This window comes from Crinia signifera, chromosome 6 (genome assembly GCF_055691185.1).
Source record: "Crinia signifera chromosome 6, ASM5569118v1, whole genome shotgun sequence".
NCBI classification, from domain to species: Eukaryota; Metazoa; Chordata; class Amphibia; order Anura; family Myobatrachidae; genus Crinia; species Crinia signifera.
The window spans coordinates 25,360,882-25,388,553 of NC_139222.1; the positions used below are offsets into that span (position 1 = coordinate 25,360,882).

The 27,672-nt window shown below is 48.8% G+C and overlaps 2 protein-coding genes across 2 annotated transcripts in view; both read left to right on the top strand.

Annotated features, from left to right (window-relative positions):
* The window catches only part of LOC146009552 (uncharacterized), a 485,071-nt gene that overhangs the window by 129,985 nt on the left and 327,414 nt on the right, over positions 1 to 27,672 (top strand). The window lies entirely within an intron of this gene.
* On the top strand, positions 46 to 27,239 carry LOC146010167 (uncharacterized). The gene is made up of 4 exons (XM_083151134.1): positions 46 to 201; positions 1,309 to 1,397; positions 21,131 to 21,323; positions 23,131 to 27,239. The coding sequence occupies exons 3-4, from the start codon at positions 21,146 to 21,148 to the stop codon at positions 24,807 to 24,809; spliced, it is 1,857 nt and encodes a 618-aa protein (XP_083007260.1). The 5' UTR covers positions 46 to 201; positions 1,309 to 1,397; positions 21,131 to 21,145; the 3' UTR covers positions 24,810 to 27,239.

Genomic DNA, 27,672 nt, shown 5'->3' on the forward strand with positions numbered 1-27,672 from the left:
CAGGTTGCCTGGCTACCAGACTACAACACTGCTGAGCGCTGATTGGATAGGTGCGGTCACCTGACCGCTTTCCCGGGACGTGGAAGCTCCGTTTGGCTCTAGGAACCCTTGTGATGTGACAGCAGGGGGAAGCTGATTAGAGCTACACACTCCCGGAGATTGACGGCGTTTGCCTGCAGTCCACAGCTGATCGTGGTGATCGTGAGTACGGGCGTGTCCACGCCAGGGGTGTGTGGGGGTGGGTTTTATTCATGTGCTTATGTGTATTTATATGGTTTGGTGCTGTGCGCACATTGTCTGTCCTTGAAAACGGGGGTGCTATACCCCGAAACGGGATTATGTAAAAACCGGACCCGGACTAAACTCCGGACCGCCGGACAGGACATCAAAATCTGCAGTCCGGAGCTTATAGGGTCCGGTCCGGGGGGTGTCCTGCCTGGGGGGTGTCTTGTCCGGGGGGGGGTCCCTGTGATAGCTATCACCAGGGACATGGGGGAGGGGAGATTACAGCCTCCCCGTGTGGTCCGGACCGTCCGGTTTTTGCTACATGTCCGGACCATACAGGGAGGCTTTATTCTACCCCCCCCTCCTCTACCTGGTGACAGGTGTCACAGGCAGCCCCCCGGACAGGACACCCCCGAACAGGACACCCCCCGGGCCGGAGGCTACAAGCTCCAAAATGCAGAGTTTGATGTCTGGTCCGGGGGTTTTGTCCTGGTCCGGTTTTCACCCATACCCCCCCCCCCGAAACACCGTTGGAATAAAGGCTTTTTATATTCCTTACTGAGTCTGCGTTGAGTGCCGCCCGCATCTACATATATATGACTGGTATGAAATCCCGGTGTTCACAATCCCGACAAAGGGGGGGGGGGGGGGCGTGCGTGCGTGGACCCCCCCTTGTGGGCTCGCTGCGCTCGCCACACAGCAGGCCCGGTGCCTCGCTACGCTCGGAGGGAGAAAGTGTCGGGATTTCAGCGGTCGGGATTTTGAACGGTAGGATTCCGACCGCCAGGATTTCAACTGCATCCCATATATGTGTGTATGTGTATATATATATATATATATATATATATATATATATATATATATATATATATACATACTGTATAAGTGTATGGTATATATCTATTGTTTAGTATAAGTAGATACCTGTATGAAGATAGTTATGACTAAGTTGCAAGGCGGGACCCTGAATCTATATACTGAACAAAGCCAGTGTGTGGGCCATTGATGGCTTAAAGGGTGTGTGTCTCTCAGACCAATGAAAAGAGATTTCATTGTGTACTGTTGATTTTCTATTGTATACAGTACATAAAACCAGGCATCAGAAAGGAATCTGGTCAGACACACCCAGACTGATAAACTCCTGGACCCGGGACGCACTTTCATACAAAAAGGTATATTTGTTGGCTTTAATTCTCTGAAATTTTCCATCTCTGAAATGTTATATTTATCTGCTGAAATACTATAGACTGTTAGTATAAGTATCTGTTTGCTGTAACTCTAGATTTGTATAATGATCTGTTTGTTATAAATAGTCTCATTGTAATTAACTATATTTGCTGTTATATCTTCCCTTTGTTGATTAAATCTGTTTTTGTCACCTCCCTACCGTTCTGCATCTCTCTATCCCATGGGTGGGGAACCTTCTGAGGTCCGAGGGCCATTTTCAATGAGGCATAATGCCCCGGGGGCCATTTATATAAAAAAAAAAACCGTACAAATCATCCTGCAGGCAGCCGTCCCACGCTCCGGCGGCTGCCGCAGGTTACGAGTCGCCGGTCTGTGTGGTCCGGCGGCTGTGCAGGGAGTCTCATACAGGCGAAATCTCGCGAGAGGTCAGTAGCTCTCACGAGATTTCACCTGTACTTGACTCGCTGTACAGCCGTCGAGAGGGTGGGCGGGCTCCGGGGGCCGTATACTGAGGTTCCCTACCACTGCTCTATCCCCTCCCTACCTTTCTGTGTCTCTATATTTGCTGTTATATCTTCCCTTTGTGGATTAAATCTGTTTTTGTGCCTAAGGCCACAATACAATAGTTTATACAGTTGTATATTCTTTCTTAAAGGTATTTAATGTGTGCATAACCACACCAGAGGTATATTTTGCTAATAGATGTAGTTTGCATCCATCTCTATCCCCTCCCTACCATTCTTCATCTCTCTCTCTCTCTCTCTCTATCCCCTCCCTACCATTCTGCATCTCTCTATCCCCTCCCGGAATCGGTACATCTGTCAGACCACACTTAGGTCTACAGTCATTAGGTCAACCCCACTAGGTCGACTAGCAGGAAGGTCGACATGGGCCAAGGTCGACATGACTTAAGGTCGAATTTGCATAAAGGTCGACATGAGGAAGGTCGACTGGTCATAAGGTCGACATGGGTTTTTCACTGTTTTTTTACCCGAATGTCGGCACAGTCGACATGGACACAGTTGGCAATGAGAATCGGACCCTCGCATTGCTCGCTTCGCTCGCCACAACTTTAATAACCTCCTCCGCGCCCTAGTGGATGGTAGGGCATGAAATACCGCCTGTCGGCTCAAAAAAACAGTGAAAAACCCATGTCGACCTTATGACCAGTCGACCTTCCTCATGTCAACCTTTATGCAAATTCGACCTTAAGTCATGTCGACCTTGGCCCATGTCGACCTTAAGTCAGGTCGACCTTCCCGCCAGTCGACCTAGTGGGGTTGACCTAATGACTGTAGACCTAAGTTCATTCTAATAGATGACCGCTTCCCCCCCTCCCTACCATTCTGCATCTCTCTATCCCCTCCCTACCATTCTGCATCTCTCTATCCCCTCCCTACCATTCTGTGTCTCTCTATTCCCTCCCTACTATTCTACATCTCTCTATCCCCTCCCTACCATTCTTTGTCTCTCTATCCCCTCCCTACCGTTCTGCGTCTCTCTATCCCTTCCATACCGTTCTGCATCTCTCTATTCCCTCCGTACCATTCTGCATCTCTCTATCCCCTCCCTACCATTCTACATCTCTCTATCCCCTCCCTACCATTCTGTGTCTCTCTATCCCTTCCCTACCGTCCTGTGTCTCTCTATCCCCTCCCTACCATTCTGTGTCTCTCTATCCCCTCCCTACCATTCTGTGTCTCTCTATCCCCTCCCTACCATTCTGCATCTCTCTATCCCCCCTACCGTTCTGCATTTCTCTATCCCCTCCCTACCGTCTTGTGTCTCTCTATCCCTTCCCTACCGTTCTGTCTCTCTATCCCTTCCTTACCATTCCATGTCTCTCTATCCCCTCCCTACTGTTCTGCTTCTCCCTATCCCCTTCCTACCATTTTGCTTTTCTATGTTCCCTCCCTACCATTCTGTGTCCCTCTATCCCCTCCCTACTGCCCTGTGTCTCTTTTTGTCCCCTCCCTACTGCCCTGTGTCTCTTTTTATCCCTTCCCTACCATTGTGTCTCTCTATCCCTTCCCTACCGTTTTGTGTCTCTCTATCCTCTCCCTACCGTTCTGTGTCTCTCTATCCCCTCTATACCGTTGTGTGTCTCTTTATCACCTCCCTACCGTTCTGTGTCTCTCTCTATCCCCTCCCTGCTGTTCTGTATCTCTCTATCCCGTCCCTGCTGTTCTGTGTCTCTCTATCCCCTCCCTACTATTCTGTGTCTCTCTATCCCCTCCCTACGGCTTTGTGTCTCTCTATCCCCTCCATACCTTTCTGTGTCTCTCTATCCCCTCCATACCATTCTGTGTCTCTCTATCCCCTCCCTACCATTCTGTGTCTCTCTCTATCCCCTCCCTACCGTTCTGTCTCTCTCTATCCCCTCCCTACTGTTCTGCATCTCCCTATCCCCTCCCTACCATCCTGTGTCTCTCTATCCCCTCCCTACTGTTCTGTGTCTCTCTATCCCCTCCCTACCATTCTGTGTCTCTCTATCCCCTCCCTACCGTTCTGTGTCTCTCTATCCCCTCCCTACCGTTCTGTGTCTCTCTATCCCCTCCCTACCGTTCTGTGTCTCTATCCCCTCCCTACCGTTCTGTCTCTCTCTATCCCCTCCCTACTGTTCTGCGTCTCTCTATCCCATCCCTACAGTTCTGTGTCTCCCTATCCCCTCCCTACTGTTCTGCGTCTCTCTATCCCCTCCCTACTGTTCTGTGTCTCTCTATCCCTTCCCTACCGTTCTGCGTCTCTCTATCCCCTCCCTACTGTTCTGTGTCTCTCTATCCCTTCCCTACCATTCTGCGTCTCACTATCCCCTCCCTACCGTCCTGTGTCTCCCTATCCCCTCCCTACCATTCTGCATCTCTATATCCCTTCCCTACCATTCTGCATCTCACTATCCCCTCCATACCGTTCTGTGTCTCTCTATCCCCTCCCTACTGTTTTGTGTCTCTCTATCCCATCCCTACAGTTCTGTGTCTCCCTATCCCCTCCCTACTGTTCTGCGTCTCTCTATCCCCTCCCTACTGTTCTGTGTCTCTCTATCCCTTCCCTACCATTCTGCGTCTCTCTATCCCCTCCATACCATTCTGCATCTCACTAACCCCTCCCTACCATCCTGTGTCTCCCTATCCCCTCCCAACCATTCTGCATCTCTTTATCCCTTCCCTACCATTCTGCATCTCACTATCCCCTCCCTACCATCCTGTGTCTCCCTATCCCCTCCCAACCATTCTGCATCTCTATATCCCTTCCCTACCATTCTGCATCTCCCTATCCCCTCCCTACCGTCCTGTGTCTCTCTATCCCCTCCCTACTGTTCTGTGTCTCTCTATCCATTCTGCATCTCACTATCCCCTCCCTACCGTCCTGTGTCTCTCTATCCCCTCCCTACTGTTCTGCATCTCTCTATCCCCTCCCTACCATTTTGTGTGTCTCTATCCCTTCCCTACCATTCTGCATCTCACTATCCCCTCCCTACGGTCCTGTGTCTCCCTATCCCCTCCCTACCATACTGCATCTCTATATCCCTTCCCTACCATTCTGCATCTCACTATCCCCTCCATACCGTTCTGTCTCTCTCTATCCCCTGCCTACTGTTTTGTGTCTCTCTATCTTCTGCATAATGGCGACTCACCCTGGATGATGGGAGAGGCTGCAGCGGGAAGCTTTGTTAGCTCATTTGCATCCCACATGCTTCAGCTATCTCTGGTCCTTAGATTCTTTCTTCTGGTGCTGCCAGGTTTTTTGGCCCGGGTGCCGGCTCTACTAGGACTGCTGCCGCCGCCTCCTGATCGCACAAGGCCGCAGAGTACTCTTCTTCCGCTCGTGGCACTGCTCCGGAGTCTGTCACCGCTTCTGGTACCCTCTGCCTTCTACTGGCGCCACTGCCGGCTCTTCTGCTGCTGGAGTGCTTCTACACTCCCTCGCCATCACCGGATGGTGAGGGAGCACCCCCACCTCGCCTGTGGTGTCCTGTTATACAGTAGGAGCGGCCTGTGGTGTCCTTTTATACAGGGGGAGCGGCCTGTAGTGTCCTGTTATACAGGGGGAGCGGTCTGTGATGTCCTTTATACAGGGGGAGCGGCCTGTGATGTCCTGTTATACAGGGGGAGCAGCCTGTGCTGTCCTGTTATACAGGGGGAGCCGCCTGTGTTGTCCTGTTATACAGGGGGAGCCGCCTGTGTTGTCCTGTTATACAGGGGGAGCAGCCTGTGCTGTCCTGTTATACAGGGGGAGCGGTCTGTGATGTCCTGTTATACAGGGGGAGCGGCCTGGGGTGTCCTGTTATGCAGGGGGAGCGGCCTGGGGTGTCCTGTTATGCAGGGGGAGCGGCCTGGGGTGTCCTGTTATGCAGGGGGAGCGGCCTGGGGTGTCCTGTTATGCATGGGGAGCGGCCTGGGGTGTCCTGTTATGCAGGGGGAGCGGCCTGGGGTGTCCTGTTATGCAGGGGGAGCGGCCTGGGGTGTCCTGTTATGCAGGGGGAGCGGCCTGGGGTGTCCTGTTATGCAGGGGGAGCGGCCTGGGGTGTCCTGTTATGCAGGGGGAGCGGCCTGGGGTGTCCTGTTATGCAGGGGGAGCGGCCTGTGGTGTTCTGTTATACAAGGGGGAGCGGCCTGTGGTGTTCTGTTATACAAGGGGGAGCGGCCTGTGGTGTTCTGTTATACAAGGGGGAGCGGCCTGTGGTGTTCTGTTATACAAGGGGGAGCGGCCTGTGGTGTCCTGTTATACAAGGGGGAGCGGCCTGTGGTGTCCTGTTATACAAGGGGGAGCGGCCTGTGGTGTCCTGTTATACAAGGGGGAGCGGCCTGTGGTGTCCTGTTATACAAGGGGGAGCGGCCTGTGGTGTCCTGTTATACAAGGGGGAGCGGCCTGTGGTGTCCTGTTATACAAGGGGGAGCAGCCTGTGCTGTCCTGTTATGCAGGGGGTGCAGCCTGTGCTGTCCTGTTATGCAGGGGGTGCAGTCTGTGGCATCCTGATACAATGTTCTACAGAGGGAGCAGCCTGTGGCATCCTGTTATCCAGGGGAAGTGGTTGGTAGCGTTAGCGGTTATACAGGGGTAACAGCCTTTGGTGTCCTGTTGTACAGGTGGAGCAGCCTGTGGCATCCTGTTACTAATGTTATACAGGGGGAGCAGCCTCTGGTGTTATTATTATATAGTTGAGCAGCCTCTGCTTTTTATTATTATTATTATTATTATTATTATTATTATTATTATGAGGGAGCAGCTTTTGGTGACTTGTTACAAAATCATGTACTTGGGTGTCAAAAATCCAGACTAAATATAGTATAAATGGCACTATAATGGAAAATACTGAGGAAGAGAGGGATCTAGGTGTCACTTTCAGGGGACTTAAAGGCAGGTAGGCAATGTAACAAAGCAATGAAGAAGGCAAGTCAGATGCTTGGTTGCATAGGGAGAGGTATCAGTAGGGTTACCACCCGTCCGGGATTACTCCGGACAGTCCGGTAATTGAGACCGGCATCCGGAGTCCGGATGGGTGGCTTCCCCGGACTATACATAGTCCGGGAATGAACCCCCTGTCCAGCCGGCCCGGCCATGATCGTGACAAAGGAGGCAGCGGGGGGTGGCGCAGTGTCATGAGTGACACTGTCAGTCACTCCGCCGCGGCGCTCGTCTGGAGGAGGGAGGCGGGATGGACACACACAGACAGTGTGCGTGTCATTGACTCCACCTCCTCCCGAGCTCCTCCGGCGGGTTGCACGCGCTCAGCACTGCGTGAGTCTCAGTCGGAGACACACACACCTCACCTCCAGCTCCGGCACACCGTGGTGAGTGCCTGGTTCTAAATCTGGCTGCCTGCTGTGACTGACCTGTCAGAATAATTACACTGGCACTGTCTGACCTCTGCACTCCGAGTCACAGGTACATTCAGTGCAGTGCTGCTAGATGAAGTTGAAAGTGTGATAAACAGAGGCTGAGCTGGGTATGCTGCTTGAAGTTCAAGGTACTGGCTCTGCTGATAATCCTGCACACTTTCCATTTTGTTTTTTCAATATAAAATCGCAATGTGTGGCATATGTATAATGGGCATCATGGGTTGTGGCATGTCTGTAATGGTCTATGGTCATCTGTGGCATATGTATAATGGTATGTGGCATATCTAATGTGCATCTGTGTGTGGCATTTGTATTATGAGCAACTCTGTGTGAGGCATATGTTTAATGGGCATCACGGTGTGTGGCATATGTTTAATGGGCATCACGGTGTGTGGCATATGTTTAATGGGCATCACGGTGTGTGGCATATGTTTAATGGGCATCACGGTGTGTGACATAACATGTAATGGGCATTATGGCATGTGTTATACTATGTAATGGATGTGTGATGTGTAATCGGCATTACGGTGTCCGTGTTGTCCCTATCTTAGAAAATTGGGTACTCTTTACCTAACACGGCGCCCATCGCGGGCATCGCGGGTACATTTATGCCTGCCCGCGACGCGACCGATGCGATGCCCACGATTTCCCATTGAAACCCATGTTAAACATGGAAATCGCGTCGGTCGCGTCGCGGCCAGCCATAAATGTGCACACGATGGCCGCGACGCGATGCCCCCGATTTGCCATAGGAATCTATGTTAAAAGGCCCGATGGACACGATTTTTATGTCAAATGCCTCAATGCCCGCGATTTCCACATAGGAATCAATGTTAAATGGGCCTTAGAGCCCAAATAGGCACAATTAACCCTTAAATGTCCCCCCAAATTTTTTAACGCCACCCCACGATCCACGCCAACCCAAAGCGTGGCGAGCGCAGCGAGCCCGCGAGGGGCGGCGGTACGCGTCCTCCGACCTTTTCATGCCCTACTATCCACGTCGGCGTGGAGTTGAGAATAGAATAGTGTGGCGAGCGCAGCGAGCCACCGAGGCCCGAAGCGTGGCGAGCGCACGCGGATACCTTCACAGTTATACGCGTCCCCTCGCGGGCTTCACAGGTGTCCGTGGCGACGCGGACACCTGTGAAGTCCGCGAGGGGACGCGTTTACCTGTGAAGGTATCCGCGTCCCCTCGCGGGGCTCGCTGCGCTCGCCACGCTTCGGGCCTCGGTGGCTCGCTGCGCTCGCCACACTATTCTATTCTCAACTCCACGCCGACGTGGATAGTAGGGCATGAAAAGGTCGGAGGGCGCGTACCGCCGCCCCTCGCGGGCTCGCTGCGCTCGCCACGCTTCGGGTTGGCGTGGATCGTGGGGTGGCGTTAAAAAATTTGGGGGGACATTTAAGGGTTAATTGTGCCTATTTGGGCTCTAAGGCCCATTTAACATTGTTTACTATGGTAAAATCGGGTCCATTGAGCCATTTAACATGAAAATCGTGTCCATCGGGCCTTTTAACATTAATTCCTATGGCAAATCGTGGGCATCGCGTCGTGGCCATCGTGTGCACATTTATGGCCGGCCGCGACGCGACCGACACGATTTCCATGTTTAACATGGTTTTCAATGGGAAATCGTGAGCATCGCGTCGCGTCCGGGCACCTTTAGCCCGCACACGACGCGACCAACGCGATTTTTTACCTCACGATGCCCACGATCAAGATCGTGGGCGCCGTGCTAGGTAAAGAGTACCGAAAATTGAGTCCTGGCATAACAAGTAATAAGCATAATGTGTAATGGGCATCATGGTGTGTAGCATAATATGTAATGGGCATTATGGCATGTGGTATGCTATGGCATTTTGTATACTATGTAATGGGTGTGTGACGTGTAATCGGCATTACGTTGAAATTTTTTGGTGCGCGCCTGCGGCGCGCACTTTCTTTCTTGATCCTCCTCATAAAGAACCTTTTCAGTCCTGGCATATCATGTCATGGGCATTGCGGTGTATGGCGTAACATGTAATGGGCATCACAGTGTGCCATAACGTTTAATGGGCATTACTGTGTATGATGTAACATGTAACTAGCATTATGGTATGCAAAATCAAGAATGAGATTGAAGCAAAGGTTAAAAAAATATCAACATAAGGCGGGTCAAAGGGTGGAGCTGGGGGTGGGACAGGGGCGGGGCAGTGGGTGGGCTGGGTGTGTGTCAAGGGGCGGGCCACTGTCCGGGAATCTCTCAACAAAAAGGTGGTAACCCTAGGTATCAGCAGTAGAAAGAAAGAAGTAATAATGCCGCTGTATAGGTCATTGGTACGACCTCACCTAGAGTATTGTGTTCAGTTCTGGAGGCCATATCTTCAGAAGGATATAAATACATTAGAGACTGTACAAAGAAGGGCAACTAAAATGGTGCATGGCCTACATCACAAAACGTACCAGGAAAGACTAAAAGATCTTAATTTGTATAGTTTAGAGCAGAGAAGGGAAAGGGGGGACATGAGAGAGGGTTTTAACAAGGTACAGGTGGGAGACATTCTTCACAGGAAGAGGAGCAACAGAACACGGGAACATGCACTGAAACTACAGGTAGGAAGATTCAGGGGAAATTTGAGGAATAATACTGGGTTGCCGAGTCTCCCGAAAATCGGTCCCCCTCCCGGCCCCCCGGAAGGGTGGGCAACCCTCCCGGATTCAGGGGGGACCCCCGCTGTCCACCCAGATCGCGGCATTAAAGTGCCTCAATCCTCGGGTCTCAGAGGAGGGGGAGGAGCTAAAATGACATGCAGTGACTGAGTACATTGTATATATGTGATTATCCTGGGGATACAGAGGACGGGGACATCTCTCTGGGGTATCTCTGTTACTGGCCCCATCTGTAGGAGACACGCAGTGACTGAGGACATGGTATATATGTGATTATCACTACGTGTCTCCTACAGATGGGCCCAGTAACAGGAATACCCCAGAGAGATGTCCCCGTCTTCTGTATTCCCAGGATAATCACATATATATCATGTCCTCAGTCACTGTGTGTCTCCTACAGATGGGCCCAGTAACAGAGATACCCCAGAGAGATATCCCCGTCCTCTGTATTCCCAGGATAATCACATATATACCATGTCCTCAGTCACTGCGTGTCTCCTACAGATGGGCCCAGTAACAGAGATACCCCAGAGAGATGTCCCCGTCCTCTGTATTCCCAGGATAGTCACATATATACCATGTCCTCAGTCACTGCGTGTCTCCTACAGATGGGCCCAGTAACAGAGATACCCCAGAGAGATGTCCCCGTCCTTTGTATTCCCAGGATAATCACATATATACCATGTCCTCAGTCACTGCGTGTCTCCTACAGATGGTCCCAGTAACAGAGATACCCCAGAGAGATGTCCCCGTCCTCTGTATTCCCAGGATAATCACATATATACCATGTCCTCAGTCACTGCGTGTCTCCTACAGATGGGCCCAGTAACAGAGATATCCCAGAGAGATGTCCCCGTCCTCTGTATTCCCAGGATAATCACATATATACCATGTCCTCAGTCACTGCCTGTCTCCTACAGATGGGCCCAGTAACAGAGATACCCCAGAGAGATGTCCCTGTCCTCTGTATTCCCAGGATAATCACATATATACCATGTCCTCAGTCACTGCGTGTCTCCTACAGATGGAGCCAGTAACAGAGATACCCCAGAGAGATGTCCCCGTCCTCTGTATTCCCAGGATAATCACATATATACCATGTCCTCAGTCACTGCGTGTCTCCTACAGATGGGCCCAGTAACAGAGATATCCCAGAGATGTCCCCGTCCTCTGTATTCCCAGGATAATCACATATATACCATGTCCTCAGTCACTGCGTGTCTCCTACAGATGGGCCCAGTAACAGGAATACCCCAGAGAGATGTCCCCGTCTTCTGTATTCCCAGGATAATCACATATATACCATGTCCTCAGTCACTGTGTGTCTCCTACAGATGGGCCCAGTAACAGAGATACCCCAGAGAGATGCCCCCGTCCTCTGTATTCCCAGGATAATCACATATATACCATGTCCTCAGTCACTGTGTGTCTCCTACAGATGGGCCCAGTAACAGAGATACCCCAGAGAGATGTCCTCGTCCTCTGTATTCCCAGGAAATCACATATATACCATGTCCTCAGTCACTGCGTGTCTCCTACAGATGGGCCCAGTAACAGAGCTACCCCAGAGAGATGTCCCCGACCTCTGTATTCCCAGGATAATCACATATATACAATGTCCTCAGTCACTGCGTGTCTCCTACAGATGGGCCCAGTAACAGGAATACCCCAGAGAGATGTCCCCGTCCTCTGTATTCCCAGGATAATCACATATATACCATGTCCTCAGTCACTGCGTGTCTCCTACAGATGGGCCAGTAACAGAGATACCCCAGAGAGATGTCCTTGTCCTCTGTATTCCCAGGATAATCACATATATACCATGTCCTCAGTCACTGCGTGTCTCCTACAGATGGGCTCAGTAACAGAGATCCCATAGAGATGTCCCCGTCCTCTGTATTCCCAGGATAATCACATATATACCATGTCCTCAGTCACTGCGTGTCTCCTACAGATGGGCCCAGTAACAGAGCTACCCCAGAGAGATGTCCCCGTCCTCTGTATTCCCAGGATAATCACATATATACATGTCCTCAGTCACTGTGTGTCTCCTACAGATGGGCGCAGTAACAGGAATACCCCAGAGAGATGTCCCCGTCCTCTGCATTCCCAGGATAATCACATGTATACCATGTCCTCATTCACTGTGTGTCTCCTGCAGATGGGCCCAGTAACAGAGATACCCCAGAGAGATGTCCCCGTCCTCTGTATTCCCAGGATAATCACATATATACCATGTCATCAGTCACTGCGTGTCTCCTACAGATGGGCCCAGTAACAGAGATACCCCAGAGAGATGTCCCCGTCCTCTGTATTCCCAGGATAATCACATATATACCATGTCCTCAGTCACTGCCTGTCTCCTACAGATGGGCCCAGTAACAGAGATACCCCAGAGAGATGTCCCTGTCCTCTGTATTCCCAGGATAATCACATATATACCATGTCCTCAGTCACTGCGTTTCTCCTACAGATGGAGCCAGTAACAGAGATACCCCAGAGAGATGTCCCCGTCCTCTGTATTCCCAGGATAATCACATATATATAATGTCCTCAGTCACTGCGTGTCTCCTACAGATGGGCCCAGTAACAGAGATACCCCAGAGAGATGTCCCTGTCCTCTCTATTCCCAGGATAATCACATATATATATATAATGTCCTCAGTCACTGTGTGTCTCCTACAGATGGGCCCAGTAAGAGGGATACCCCAGAGAGATGTCCCCGTACTCTGTATTCCCAGGATAATCACATATATACCATGTCCTCAGTCACTGTGTGTCTCCTACAGATGGGCCCAGTAACAGAGATACCCCAGAGAGATGTCCCTGTCCTCTGTATTCCCAGGATAATTACATATATATAATGTCCTCAGTCACTGTGTGTCTCCTACAGATGGGCCCAGTAAGAGGGATACCCCAGAGAGATGTCCCCGTACTCTGTATTCCCAGGATAATCACATATATACCATGTCCTCAGTCACTGCGTGTCTCCTACAGATGGGCCCAGTAACAGAGATACCCCAGAGAGATGTCCCCGTACTCTGTATTCCCAGGATAATCACATATATACCATGTCCTCAGTCACTGTGTGTCTCCTACAGATGGGCCCAGTAACAGAGATACCCCAGAGAGATGTCCCCGTACTCTGTATTCCCAGGATAATCACATATATACCATGTCCTCAGTCACTGCATGTCTCCTACAGATGGGCCCAGTAACAGAGATACGCCAGAGAGATGTCCCCGTCCTCTGTATTCCCAGGATAATCACATATATACCATGTCCTCAGTCACTGCGTGTCTCCTACAGATGGGCCCAGTAACAGAGATCCCCCAGAGAGATGTCCCAGTCCTCTGTATTCCCAGGATAATCACATATATACCATGTCCTCAGTCACTGTGTGTCTCCTACAGATGGGCCCAGTAACAGAGATACCCCAGAGAGATGTCCCCGTCCTCTGTATTCCCAGGATAATCACATATATACCATGTCCTCAGTCACTGCGTGTCTCCTACAGATGGGCCCAGTAACAGGAATACCCCAGAGAGATGTCCCCGTCCTCTGTATTCCCAGGATAATCACATATATACAATGTCCTCAGTCACTGCGTGTCTCCTACAGATGGGCCCAGTAACAGAGATACCCCAGAGAGATGTCCCCGTCCTCTGTATTCCCAGGATAATCACATATATACCATGTCCTCAGTCACTGTGTGTCTCCTATAGATGGGCCGAGTAACAGAGATACCCCAGAGAGATGTCCCAGTCCTCTGTATTCCCAGGATAATCACATATAAACCATGTCCTCAGTCACTGTGTGTCTCCTACAGACGGGCCCAGTAACAGAGATACCCCAGAGAGATGTCCCCGTCCTCTGTATTCCCAGGATAATCACATATATACCATGTCCTCAGTCACTGCGTGTCTCCTACAGATGGGCCCAGTAACAGGAATACCCCAGAGAGATGTCCCCGTCCTCTGTATTCCCAGGATAATCACATATATACCATGTCCTCAGTCACTGTGTGTCTCCTACAGATGGGCCCAGTAACAGAGATACCCCAGAGAGATGTCCCCGTCCTCTGTATTCCCAGGATAATCACATATATACCATGTCCTCAGTCACTGTGTGTCTCCTACAGATGGGCCCAGTAACAGAGATACCCCAGAGAGATGTCCCTGTCCTCTGTATTCCCAGGATAATCACATATATACCATGTCCTCAGTCACTGCGTGTCTCCTACAGATGGGCCCAGTAACAGAGATACCCCAGAGAAATGTCCCCGTCCTCTGTATTCCCAGGATAATCACATATATACCATGTCCTCAGTCACTGCGTGTCTCCTACAGATGGCCCAGTAACAGAGATACCCCAGAGAGATGTCCTGTCCTCTGTATTCCCAGGATAATCACATATATACCACGTCCTCAGTCACTGTGTGTCTCCTACAGATGTGCCCAGTAACAGAGATACCCCAGAGAGATGTCCCCGTCCTCTGTATTCCCAGGATAATCACATATATACCATGTGCTCAGTCACTGTGTGTCTCCTACAGATGGGCCCAGTAACAGAGATACCCCAGAGAGATGTCCCCGTCCTCTGTATTCCCAGGATAATCACATATATACCATGTCCTCAGTCACTGCGTGTATCCTACAGATGGGCCCAGTAACAGAGATACCCCAGAGAGATGTCCCCGTCCTCTGTATTCCCAGGATAATCACATATATACCATGTCCTCAGTCACTGCGTGTCTCCTACAGATGGGCCCAGTAACAGGAATACCCCAGAGAGATGTCCCCGTCCTCTGTATTCCCAGGATAATCACATATATACCATGTCCTCAGTCACTGCGTGTCTCCTACAGATGGGCCCAGTAGCAGAGATACCCCAGAGAGATGTCCCCGTCCTTTGTATTCCCAGGATAATCACATATATACCATGTCCTCAGTCACTGTGTGTCTCCTACAGATGGGCCCAGTAACAGAGATACCCCAGAGAGATGTCCCCGTCCTCTGTATTCCCAGGATAATAACATATATACCATGTCCTCAGTCACTGTGTGTCTCCTACAGATGGGCCCAGTAACAGAGATACCCCAGAGAGATGTCCCCGTCCTCTGTATTCCCAGGATAATCACATATATACCATGTCCTCAGTCACTGCGTGTCTCCTACAGATGGGCCCAGTAACAGGAATACCCCAGAGAGATGTCCCTGTCCTCTGTATTCCCAGGATAATCACATATATACAATGTCCTCAGTCACTGTGTGTCTCCTACAGATGGGTCCAGTAACAGAGATACCCCAGAGAGATGTCCCCGTCCTCTGTATTCCCAGGATAATCACATATATACCATGTCCTCAGTCACTGTGTATCTCCTACAGATGGGCCCAGTAACAGGAATACCCCAGAGAGATGTCCCCGTCTTCTGTATTCCCAGGATAATCACATATATACCATGTCCTCAGTCACTGTGTGTCTCCTACAGATGGGCCCAGTAACAGAGATACCCCAGAGAGATGCCCCCGTCCTCTGTATTCCCAGGATAATCACATATATACCATGTCCTCAGTCACTGTGTGTCTCCTACAGATGGGCCCAGTAACTGAGATACCCCAGAGAGATGTCCTCGTCCTCTGTATTCCCAGGAAATCACATATATACCATGTCCTCAGTCACTGCGTGTCTCCTACAGATGGGCCCAGTAACAGAGCTACCCCAGAGAGATGTCCCCGACCTCTGTATTCCCAGGATAATCACATATATACAATGTCCTCAGTCACTGCGTGTCTCCTACAGATGGGCCCAGTAACAGGAATACCCCAGAGAGATGTCCCCGTCCTCTGTATTCCCAGGATAATCACATATATACAATGTCCTCAGTCACTGCGTGTCTCCTACAGATGGGCCCAGTAACAGAGATACCCCAGAGAGATGTCCCCGTCCTCTGTATTCCCAGGATAATCACATATATACCATGTCCTCAGTCACTGTGTGTCTCCTATAGATGGGCCGAGTAACAGAGATACCCCAGAGAGATGTCCCAGTCCTCTGTATTCCCAGGATAATCACATATATACCATGTCCTCAGTCACTGTGTGTCTCCTACAGACGGCCCAGTAACAGAGATACCCCAGAGAGATGTCCCCGTCCTCTGTATTCCCAGGATAATCACATATATACCATGTCCTCAGTCACTGCGTGTCTCCTACAGATGGGCCCAGTAACAGGAATACCCCAGAGAGATGTCCCCGTCCTCTGTATTCCCAGGATAATCACATATATACCATGTCCTCAGTCACTGTGTGTCTCCTACAGATGGGCCCAGTAACAGAGATACCCCAGAGAGATGTCCCCGTCCTCTGTATTCCCAGGATAATCACATATATACCATGTGCTCAGTCACTGTGTGTCTCCTACAGATGGGCCCAGTAACAGAGATACCCCAGAGAGATGTCCCCGTCCTCTGTATTCCCAGGATAATCACATATATACCATGTCCTCAGTCACTGCGTGTATCCTACAGATGGGCCCAGTAACAGAGATACCCCAGAGAGATGTCCCCGTCCTCTGTATTCCCAGGATAATCACATATATACCATGTCCTCAGTCACTGCGTGTCTCCTACAGATGGGCCCAGTAACAGGAAAACCCCAGAGAGATGTCCCCGTCCTCTGTATTCCCAGGATAATCACATATATACCATGTCCTCAGTTACTGCGTGTCTCCTACAGATGGGCCCAGTAACAGGAAAACCCCAGAGAGATGTCCCCGTCCTCTGTATTCCCAGGATAATCACATATATACCATGTCCTCAGTCACTGTGTGTCTCCTACAGATGGGCCCAGTAACAGAGATACCCCAGAGAGATGTCCCCGTCCTCTGTATTCCCAGGATAATCACATATATACCATGTCCTCAGTCACTGTGTGTCTCCTACAGATGGGCCTAGTAACAGAGATACCCCAGAGAGATGTCCCCGTCCTCTGTATTCCCAGGATAATCACATATATACCATGTCCTCAGTCACTGCGTGTCTCCTACAGATGGGCCCAGTAACAGGAATACCCCAGAGAGATGTCCCCGTCCTCTGTATTCCCAGGATAATCACATATATACAATGTCCTCAGTCACTGTGTGTCTCCTACAGATGGGTCCAGTAACAGAGATACCCCAGAGAGATGTCCCCGTCCTCTGTATTCCCAGGATAATCACATATATACCATGTCCTCAGTCACTGTGTATCTCCTACAGATGGGCCCAGTAACAGGAATACCCCAGAGAGATGTCCCTGTCCTCTGTATTCCCAGGATAATCACATATATACCATGTCCTCAGTCACTGCGTGTCTCCTACAGATGGGCCCAGTAACAGAGATACCCCAGAGAGATGTCCCCGTCCTCTGTATTCCCAGGATAATCACATATATACCATGTCCTCAGTCACTGCGTGTCTCCTACAGATGGCCCAGTAACAGAGATACCCCAGAGAGATGTCCTGTCCTCTGTATTCCCAGGATAATCACATATATACCATGTCCTCAGTCACTGTGTGTCTCCTACAGATGGGCCCAGTAACAGAGATACCCCAGAGAGATGTCCCCGTCCTCTGTATTCCCAGGATAATCACATATATACCATGTGCTCAGTCACTGTGTGTCTCCTACAGATGGGCCCAGTAACAGAGATACCCCAGAGAGATGTCCCCATCCTCTGTATTCCCAGGATAATCACATATATACCATGTCCTCAGTCACTGCGTGTCTCCTACAGATGGGCCCAGTAACAGGAAAACCCCAGAGAGATGTCCCCGTCCTCTGTATTCCCAGGATAATCACATATATACCATGTCCTCAGTCACTGCGTGTCTCCTACAGATGGGCCCAGTAACAGGAAAACCCCAGAGAGATGTCCCCGTCCTCTGTATTCCCAGGATAATCACATATATACCATGTCCTCAGTCACTGTGTGTCTCCTACAGATGGGCCCAGTAACAGAGATACCCCAGAGAGATGTCCCCGTCCTCTGTATTCCCAGGATAATCACATATATACCATGTCCTCAGTCACTGTGTGTCTCCTACAGATGGGCCTAGTAACAGAGATACCCCAGAGAGATGTCCCCGTCCTCTGTATTCCCAGGATAATCACATATATACCATGTCCTCAGTCACTGCGTGTCTCCTACAGATGGGCCCAGTAACAGGAATACCCCAGAGAGATGTCCCCGTCCTCTGTATTCCCAGGATAATCACATATATACAATGTCCTCAGTCACTGTGTGTCTCCTACAGATGGGTCCAGTAACAGAGATACCCCAGAGAGATGTCCCCGTCCTCTGTATTCCCAGGATAATCACATATATACCATGTCCTCAGTCACTGTGTATCTCCTACAGATGGGCCCAGTAACAGGAATACCCCAGAGAGATGTCCCCGTCTTCTGTATTCCCAGGATAATCACATATATACCATGTCCTCAGTCACTGTGTGTCTCCTACAGATGGGCCCAGTAACAGAGATACCCCAGAGAGATGTCCCCGTCCTCTGTATTCCCAGGATAATCACATATATACCATGTCCTCAGTCACTGTGTGTCTCCTACAGATGGGCCCAGTAACAGGAATACCCCAGAGAGATGTCCCCGTCCTCTGCATTCCCAGGATAATCACATGTATACCATGTCCTCATTCACTGTGTGTCTCCTGCAGATGGGCCCAGTAACAGAGATACCCCAGAGAGATGTCCCCGTCCTCTGTATTCCCAGGATAATCACATATATACCATGTCATCAGTCACTGCGTGTCTCCTACAGATGGGCCCAGTAACAGAGATACCCCAGAGAGATGTCCCCGTCCTCTGTATTCCCAGGATAATCACATATATACCATGTCCTCAGTCACTGCCTGTCTCCTACAGATGGGCCCAGTAACAGAGATACCCCAGAGAGATGTCCCCGTCCTCTGTATTCCCAGGATAATCACATATATACCATGTCCTCAGTCACTGCGTGTCTCCTACAGATGGAGCCAGTAACAGAGATACCCCAGAGAGATGTCCCCGTCCTCTGTATTCCCAGGATAATCACATATATACAATGTCCTCAGTCACTGTGTGTCTCCTACAGATGGGCCCAGTAACAGAGATACCCCAGAGAGATGTCCCTGTCCTCTGTATTCCCAGGATAATCACATATATATAATGTCCTCAGTCACTGTGTGTCTCCTACAGATGGGCCCAGTAACAGAGATACCCCAGAGAGATGTCCCCGTCCTCTGTATTCCCAGGATAATCACATATATACCATGTCCTCAGTCACTGCGTGTCTCCTACAGATGGGCCCAGTAAGAGGAATACCCCAGAGAGATGTCCCCGTACTCTGTATTCCCAGGATAATCACATATATACCATGTCCTCAGTCACTGTGTGTCTCCTACAGATGGGCCCAGTAACAGAGATACCCCAGAGAGATGTCCCCGTCCTCTGTATTCCCAGGATAATCACATATATACCATGTCCTCAGTCACTGTGTGTCTCCTACAGATGGGCCCAGTAACCGAGATACCCCAGAGAGATGTCCCCGTCCTCTGTATTCCCAGGATAATCACATATATACAATGTCCTCAGTCACTGCGTTTCTCCTACAGATGGGCCCAGTAACAGAGATACCCCAGAGAGATGTCCCCGTCCTCTGTATTCCCAGGATAATCACATATATACCATGTCCTCAGTCACTGCGTGTCTCCTACAGATGGGCCCAGTAACAGGAATACCCCAGAGAGATGTCCCTGTCCTCTGTATTCCCAGGATAATCACATATATACCATGTCCTCAGTCACTGCGTGTCTCCTACAGATGGGCCCAGTAACAGGAATACCCCAGAGAGATGTCCCTGTCCTCTGTATCCCCAGGATAATCACATATATACCATGTCCTCAGTCACTGCGTGTCTCCTACAGATGGGCCCAGTAACAGAGATACCCCAGAGAGATGTCCCTGTCCTCTATATTCCCAGGATAATCACATATATACAATGTCCTCAGTCACTGTGTGTCTCCTACAGATGGGCCCAGTAACAGAGATACCCCAGAGAGATGTCTTCGTTCTTTGTATTCCCAGGATAATCACATATATACCATGTACTCAGTCACTGTGTGTCTCCTACAGATGGGCCCAGTAACAGGAATACCCCAGAGAGATGTCCCCGTCCTCTGTATTCCCAGGATAATCACATATATAGCATGTCCTCAGTCACTGTGTGTCTCCTATAGATGGGCCCAGTAACAGAGATACCCCAGAGAGATGTCCCCGTCCTCTGTATTCCCAGGATAATCACATATATACCATGTCCTCAGTCACTGTGTGTCTACTACAGATGGGCCCAGTAACAGAGATACCCCAGAGAGATGTCCCCATCCTCTGTATTCCCAGGATAATCTCATATATACCACGTCCTCAGTCACTGTGTGTCTCCTACAGATGGGCCCAGTAACAGAGATACCCCAGAGAGATGTCCCCGTCCTCTGTATTCCCAGGATAATCACATATATACCATGTCCTCAGTCACTGTGTGTCTCCTACAGATGGGCCCAGTAACAGAGATACCGCAGAGAGATGTCCCGTCCTCTGTATTCCCAGGATAATCACATATATACCATGTCCTCAGTCACTGTGTGTCTCCTACAGATGGGCCCAGTAAGGAGTGAACGGGGGGCTGGACGAGGTTTCGTTTTTTCGGGGCGGGGCGGGGCGAGGATGATGGGCCCAGTAACAGATATACCCCAGAGAGATGTCATTGGCCAGCAGCCTCATTAATTTGCGGGACAGTGTATGGGGGGAGGGCATTTTAGCCCCACCCCCTCCCCGCGGACCCGCGAAATTCAGAAATTTATACAGTGGGGAAGGGGGGAGCAGGGGCTGTGGCTACAATGCGGGAGACTTGCCCACCTTCCTGGGGGGCCGGGAGGGGGACCCGATTTGCGGGACCCTCCGGGCCATTCCGGGAGGGTAGGCAAGTATGCCCAGCACTGCACAGAGGACAATCACAGGACCCCACAGGAGGATCAGGGAATTATGGTCTCCCCAATATACCTAAGTGACTGTCACTATATGAATTGCAGCAGTTGTGTGTGTGTCTGAGTGTGTCTGTCTGTCTGTTTTATGCATGGATATTGTACTGTGTAATCTCACTAGCATCAGACATTACTAATGTGATATTTATTTGTAGGTTCGATGTGAAGAAATGTCTGATATTAAGGTTGAAGAAATAAAGGGAGAAGAAGAGATGGATGTGACTGACATTAAGGCAGAAGATACAGAGGAAGAAGAGACTTATGTAACGGATATGAGGATAAGAGAAGAGTCTTATGTGTCTGATAAGAAAGAAGATATAGAGGAAATCCCTACAGATATCAGCACAGGTGAGCAATAATCACTTATTACATTCAGTGGGTCATATGTAATAGGGTGAGACTTTCAGAAAGTAACAGATTTGGGAGTTTTCCCATTTTTTTTTAAAGCGGCAATCATTGACATTGCAAAACCAGGTTGATTTTGCCATGTAATTTATTGCTGGGAAAACTCTCACTTTCTGAATCTTTCACCCCATTACCTTTTGGCCCAGTATATCCTTGTTCTGTTAATACAGCTTTACAGATATCTCAGAAATCAGGAGCCATCAGCCCCTATTATACTCCTGCTCTCCCCTCACATCATGTCACTGTGTGTTACCAGCCCAGAGATCTGACCATTCTCCTCCCCACACTCTCTGATGTATCTCATACATCAGGAGCCATCAGCTACTATTATACTCCTGCTCTCCCCTCACATCATGTCACTGTGTGTTACCAGCCCAGAGATCTGACCAGTCTCCTCCCCACACTCTCTGGTGTATCTCATACATCAGGAGCCCTCAGCCCCTATTATACTCCTGCTCTCCCCCTCACATCATGTCACTGTGTGTTACCAGCCCAGAGATCTGACCAGTCTCCTCCCCGCACTCTCTGGTGTATCTCATACATCAGGAGCCCTCAGCCCCTATTATACTCCTGCTCTCCCCCTCACATCATGTCACTGTGTGTTACCAGCCCAGAGATCTGACCAGTCTAATCCCCACACTCTCTAGTGTATCTCATACATCAGGAGCCATCAGTCCCCATTATACTCCTGCTCTCCCCCTCACATCATGTCACTGTGTGTTACCAGCCCAGAGATCTGACCAGTCTCCTCCCCGCACTCTCTGGTGTATCTCATACATCAGGAGCCATCAGCCCCTATTATACTCCTGCTCTCCCCCTCACATCATGTCACTGTGTGTTACCAGCCCAGAGATCTGACCAGTCTCCTCCCCACACTCTCTGGTGTATCTCATACATCAGGAGCCATCAGCCCCTATTCTACTCCTGCTCTCCCCCTCACATCATGTCACTGTGTGTTACCAGCCCAGAGATCTGACCAGTCTCCTCCCCGCACTCTCTGGTGTATATCGTACATCAGCAGCCATCAGCCCCTATTATACTCCTGCTCTCCCCTCACATCATGTCACTGTGTGTTACCAGCCCAGAGATCTGACCAGTCTCCTCCCCACACTCTCTGGTGTATCTCATACATCAGGAGCCATCAGCCCCTATTATACTCCTGCTCTCCTCCACACATCATGTCACTATGTGTTACCAGTCCAGAGATCTGACCAGTCTCCTCCCCACACTCTCTGGTGTATCTTATACATCAGCAGCCATCAGCCCCTATTATACTCCTGCTCTCCCCCTCACATCATGTCACTGTGTTACCAGCCCAGAGATCTGACCAGTCTCCTCCCCGCACTCTCTGGTGTATCTTATACATCAGGAGCCATCAGCCCCTATTATACTCCTGCTCTCCCCCTCACATCATGTCACTGTGTGTTACCAGCCCAGAGATCTGACCAGTCTCCTCCCCGCACTCTCTGGTGTATCTCATACATCAGGAGCCATCAGCCCCTATTATACTCCTGCTCTTTCCCTTTTGTACACATTGAACAATGTACCAATATATTGCCCATCCGCTCTGTTGCGGAGCTCACGTTGGTTACAGACCTATTACTGGTGCCCAGTGGCTGACGGACCAGCGATATATCGGCCAGTGTGTGCGCAGCATTAGACATGTTCAGTGTAAGTGATAAAACATCCATGAACATTTGTTTCTCAATGCAACAAATTTTGTCTGTTGTCATTCATCTGTTTCCTGTAGATGGGCGCACAAGCAGGAATACTTCGGAGGGAGATCTCATTGTGTCTCCAGATTATATACTAGAAGATAAGAACATCAGACAAGATTCTCCAGAAGAAATCCCCATTATCCCCAATACACACCCAACATGTCACAGTGCAGATATTTCATCTGGTCCCTCTAGTCATGAGGAACCTTCTCCTGATCATTCAGACCTTACTACACACAGTACAGACAATAAAGATGATACAATATCATCCAGTTCTGAGTTTGGTGACAGTTCTATAAATCAGTCAGATTCTGTTTTACATCCAAGGCACCCCACAAGTGAGAAACCATTTTCATGTTTTGAGTGTGGGAAATGTTTTGCTTATAAATCCAGTCTCGTTACACATGAGAGGATACATACAGGTGAGAAACCGTTTTCATGCTCTGGATGTGGGAAATGTTATAGCGATAAATCTAGTCTTATTACACATGAGAGGATACATACAGGTGAGAAACCGTTTTCATGCTCTGAATGTGGGAAATGTTTTACTGATAAATCCAGTCTTGTTGTACATGAGCGCGTACATACAGGTGTGAAACCATTTCCATGCTCTGAATGTGGGAAATGTTTTAGTCAGAAATCCAATCTTGTTGCACATGAGAGGATACATACAGGTGAGAAACCGTTTTCATGCTCTGAATGTGGGAAATGTTTTACTGATAAATCCAATCTTGTTGTACATGAGAGGGTACATACAGGTGCGAAACCATTTTCATGTCCTGAATGTGGGAAATGTTTTATTTCTAAACTCTCTCTCGTTACACATGAGAGGGTACATACAGGTGCGAAACCATTTCCATGCTCTGAATGTGGGAAATGTTTTAGTAAGAAATCCAATCTTGTTGTACATGAGAGGGTACATACAGGTGAGAAACCATTTTCATGTTCTGAATGTGGGAAATGTTTTACTGCTAAATCTAGTCTTGTTACACATGAGAGGGGACATACAGGTGAGAAGCCATTTTCATGCTCTGAATGTGGGAAATGTTATAGCGATAAATCCAGTCTTGTTATACATGAGAGGGGACATACAGGTGAGAAACCATTTTCATGTTCTGAATGTGGGAAATGTTTTACTGATAAATCCAGTCTTGTTATACATGAGAGGGGACATACAGGTGAGAAACCATTTTCATGTTCTGAGTGTGGGAAATGTTATAGCAATAAATACAATCTTGTTCTACATGAGAGGGTACATACAGGTGAGAAACCATTTTCATGCTCTGAGTGTGCGAAATGTTATAGCAATAAATACAATCTTGTTCTACATGAGAGGGTACATACAGGTGAGAAACCATTTTCATGTTCTGAATGTGGGAAATGTTTTACTGATAAATCCAGTCTTGTTAAACATGAGAGGGTACATACAGGTGAGAAACCATTTTCATGTCCTGAATGTGGGAAATGTTTTACAAATAAATGTAATCTTGTTACACATGAGAGGGTACATACAGGTGAGAAACCATTTTCATGTTCTGAATGTGGGAAATGTTTTACTGATAAATCCAGTCTTGTTAAACATGAGAGGGTACATACAGGTGAAAAACCATTTTCATGTCCTGAATGTGGGAAATGTTTTAGCAAAAAAATGTATCTTGTTAGACATCAGAGAAAGCTTTTCCATGCATGCAGCATGGGGAATTTTTTATAAATAAATCTATATTTTGTAAATTCCAGAATTAAACGTTATGGCAGACTTACCTTTGGTTTACTCTCTCTTACTTCGAGGTTCATGGGGACCACAGGGTGACATAGGGGTTGTAGGCAGACCCAGAGGATGGGGCACCAATCAGCAAAGCTTTCAGGGTTCCCAGGATGCTCGGCTCCTCTCCCCTATAACCTCAGCTCCCCAGTTTTTTGGTGGTGCTAGCAGGAAGCTGGTGCACCGTTATTTCAGCAGGGGTTGCCTCAGGCAATCACACAAGCTTTTCTCTGATTTTTACTTGAAAAAATGTTTTCAGTTTCACAGATGCACTATCAATTGCATGGAAGTTACGTCTTCCGTGTGTCTTTCCTCCGGTACCCCTGAGGAAATTCAAACAGGAAGGCGGGGATCTCCTACAGATAGCCCCGATGACATTGGTTTGCCAACCTACGACGACTGTCAGTACAACAACAGTTTTGGTTAACTCTCAGACCGGTCCAGGTTCCTGCCTGCACCTGGATCTGCAGCACCTGTTTTTTTTTTTTTTGTTAAAATAGAGGTTTTATTTATTTTTTCTTATTCATTGCCGTATAAAAGATAAAAAACATTCTTAGCATTACATATACATTATATTTCACCAGTAATACTTCTTAACATAACGATTCACTCATTTTATCCTCCATAATAAGGATATACATTTTGGCCCATATCAGTGGCGTAAGTTCGCTCCAGTTGCCCGGAGGCAAGATATATCAGGGTTGCCGACTTTCAAAAAATCCTCTCCGGGAGAAGCCCGGAGAGGAATCTTTCATTACGAATTTTGGGGGCGGGGCTTAATTGTGACGTCATTAAGCCCCACCTCCATTACGGGAAATAGGCTAAATAACTGATATCCATGGAGGGGGCGGGGCTAAAACGACACGATTGTGCCGTTTTAGCTCCTCCCCTGAGACCCGCGGATTGCGGCATATAAATGCCGCGATCGGGGGGCTCAGTGGGGGTCCCCCTGATTCCGGGAGGGTTGCCCACCCTTCCGGGGGCCGGGAGGAAGGACTCGATTTTCGGGAGACTCCCGCAAATTCCGGGAGGGTTGGCAACCCTGATCTATATCTGTATGTATGTATGTATGTATGTATAGCACACATTTCTCAGAACTCGGCCACAGAAGTGATATCATTGGCTTTCAATTAACTTATTTAACCTTGCAGGGGAGGAGAGGTGCCCCCTTGAGAGCAGGAGCCCGGCGGCAGATGACTCCATTGCCTCCCAGAGTTCTGTCATATTCATCAATATTTACATGAGCTATGCAGGACTCTCCGTAACCCTAAAAAGGGGGCTCTGTATCCAGTTATCCTGCAATATACCAAGTTGTATTTGAGAGAATTTCTCCAAGCCTCCTCCAGAGGGACCGACAGAGTACGTACGTGTGGTAACCAAGTTTCAAAAAATTTTGTAGCTAATTTCTCCTTTTGAAGTACTGTCTCCGTCCAATCCATCTGAAAGAGGTATATTATTCTGGGAAAGACCAAGCTTATAGGTGTCGGGGGCTGTCGAGATCCATTGTGATAAGATGGTCTTCTTGACAGCCGCCGCCGCCATCCTAATAAGTAGTATTTGTATATCTGGTGTCATTTTCTTACATTATTGAGAGGTATATATTCCCCAAAATATCCAAGGTCTAGAAAGGGTAAAGTCTAGATCTAAGACCACCTGTTATAATCCTGGAATGTGGATCAGACTGTTTGTACTACTTTTTTTTTTAATTCAATGATTTTTTTTAATTGAAATTTTGTTAAAGCTTACAACTTAAAAAACAACAAAAGAAAAAGAAGAGAAACAGCATACATATATGCATAACAACATACATATCTACGCATACATCACAGTAAATAATTATTACTAAGTATATTATGTCTCGCTGTCTAACCACTGCGCATATGATTATATTTACCACATATATCTAACACTAACAATCCTTGTTCATTATTTCCTCTATTGTTCTTACTTTTGTTCTTGCTCCGCCCCGTTTATAGGTTTTCTTATTCTGCTATCATTAGCCCAGATATATTATCATCCTCTCACTTTGGAGTTATTGAACCTTGATGGAACTTTCTTCAGATATTGTCCCTAATGTTTTCCGAGATCTTAGTGGTTTACACTGATATTTCTATTAGTGAACAGTATTTACAGTATACATGTGGTTTGTGAAGTGTATTTTCATTTCTTTGTGACTATTCACACTTTTGTGTTTACTTCTCCTCATACAATTACACCTATATATCCATCTACATATCTTATTTTGTGTGTGTTTTGTTATATACGTATTTTTTTTTCCCTATAATATTTGTGTTTGTGACCGGGCCGGTGCAAGGCACCGGAGCGCCCCAGGCGAGTTGGGGTGGGGGCGCCCCGGTGCCGGGGGGTGTGTGTACCTGTCCTGCGGCTGTGTATATAAAGCTCGCGGCAGCGGGGGGTCCCTGCAGTCAAGAAATAACGAGCGCTATCCGCCTGGCTACGCGGAAGCGCTTATGTTGTGAAAACACTGGCCGCACGGCGCACACTGATTGGCTGAATCTCAGCCAATCAGCGTGCGGCCAGTGTCTCCACAACAGAAGCACTTCCGCGTAGCCAGGCGGATAGCGCTCGTTATTTCTTGACTGCAGGGACCCCCCGCTGCCGCCGCCGCAAGCTTTATATACACAGCCGCAGGACAGGTACTCCCGCGGCACGGGGGGGGGCCGAAATGCCGCCCTCCAGTGGCCGGCGCCCTAGGCAAATGCCTAGATTTGCCAAGTGGTGGCGCCGGCCCTGGTTTGTGATTGTGCACATTGCTTAAATAGTTAACTTTGTCTGAACTGCCTTATGTATT

Coding starts and splice junctions, on each gene's coding strand:
- LOC146010167 (XM_083151134.1), top strand. CDS start 21,146: ATGTCTGATATTAAGGTTGAAGAAATAAAGGGAGAAGAAGAGATGGAT. Junction 21,324..23,130: donor CCCTACAGATATCAGCACAG/GTGAGCAATAAT, acceptor TGTTTCCTGTAG/ATGGGCGCACAAGCAGGAAT.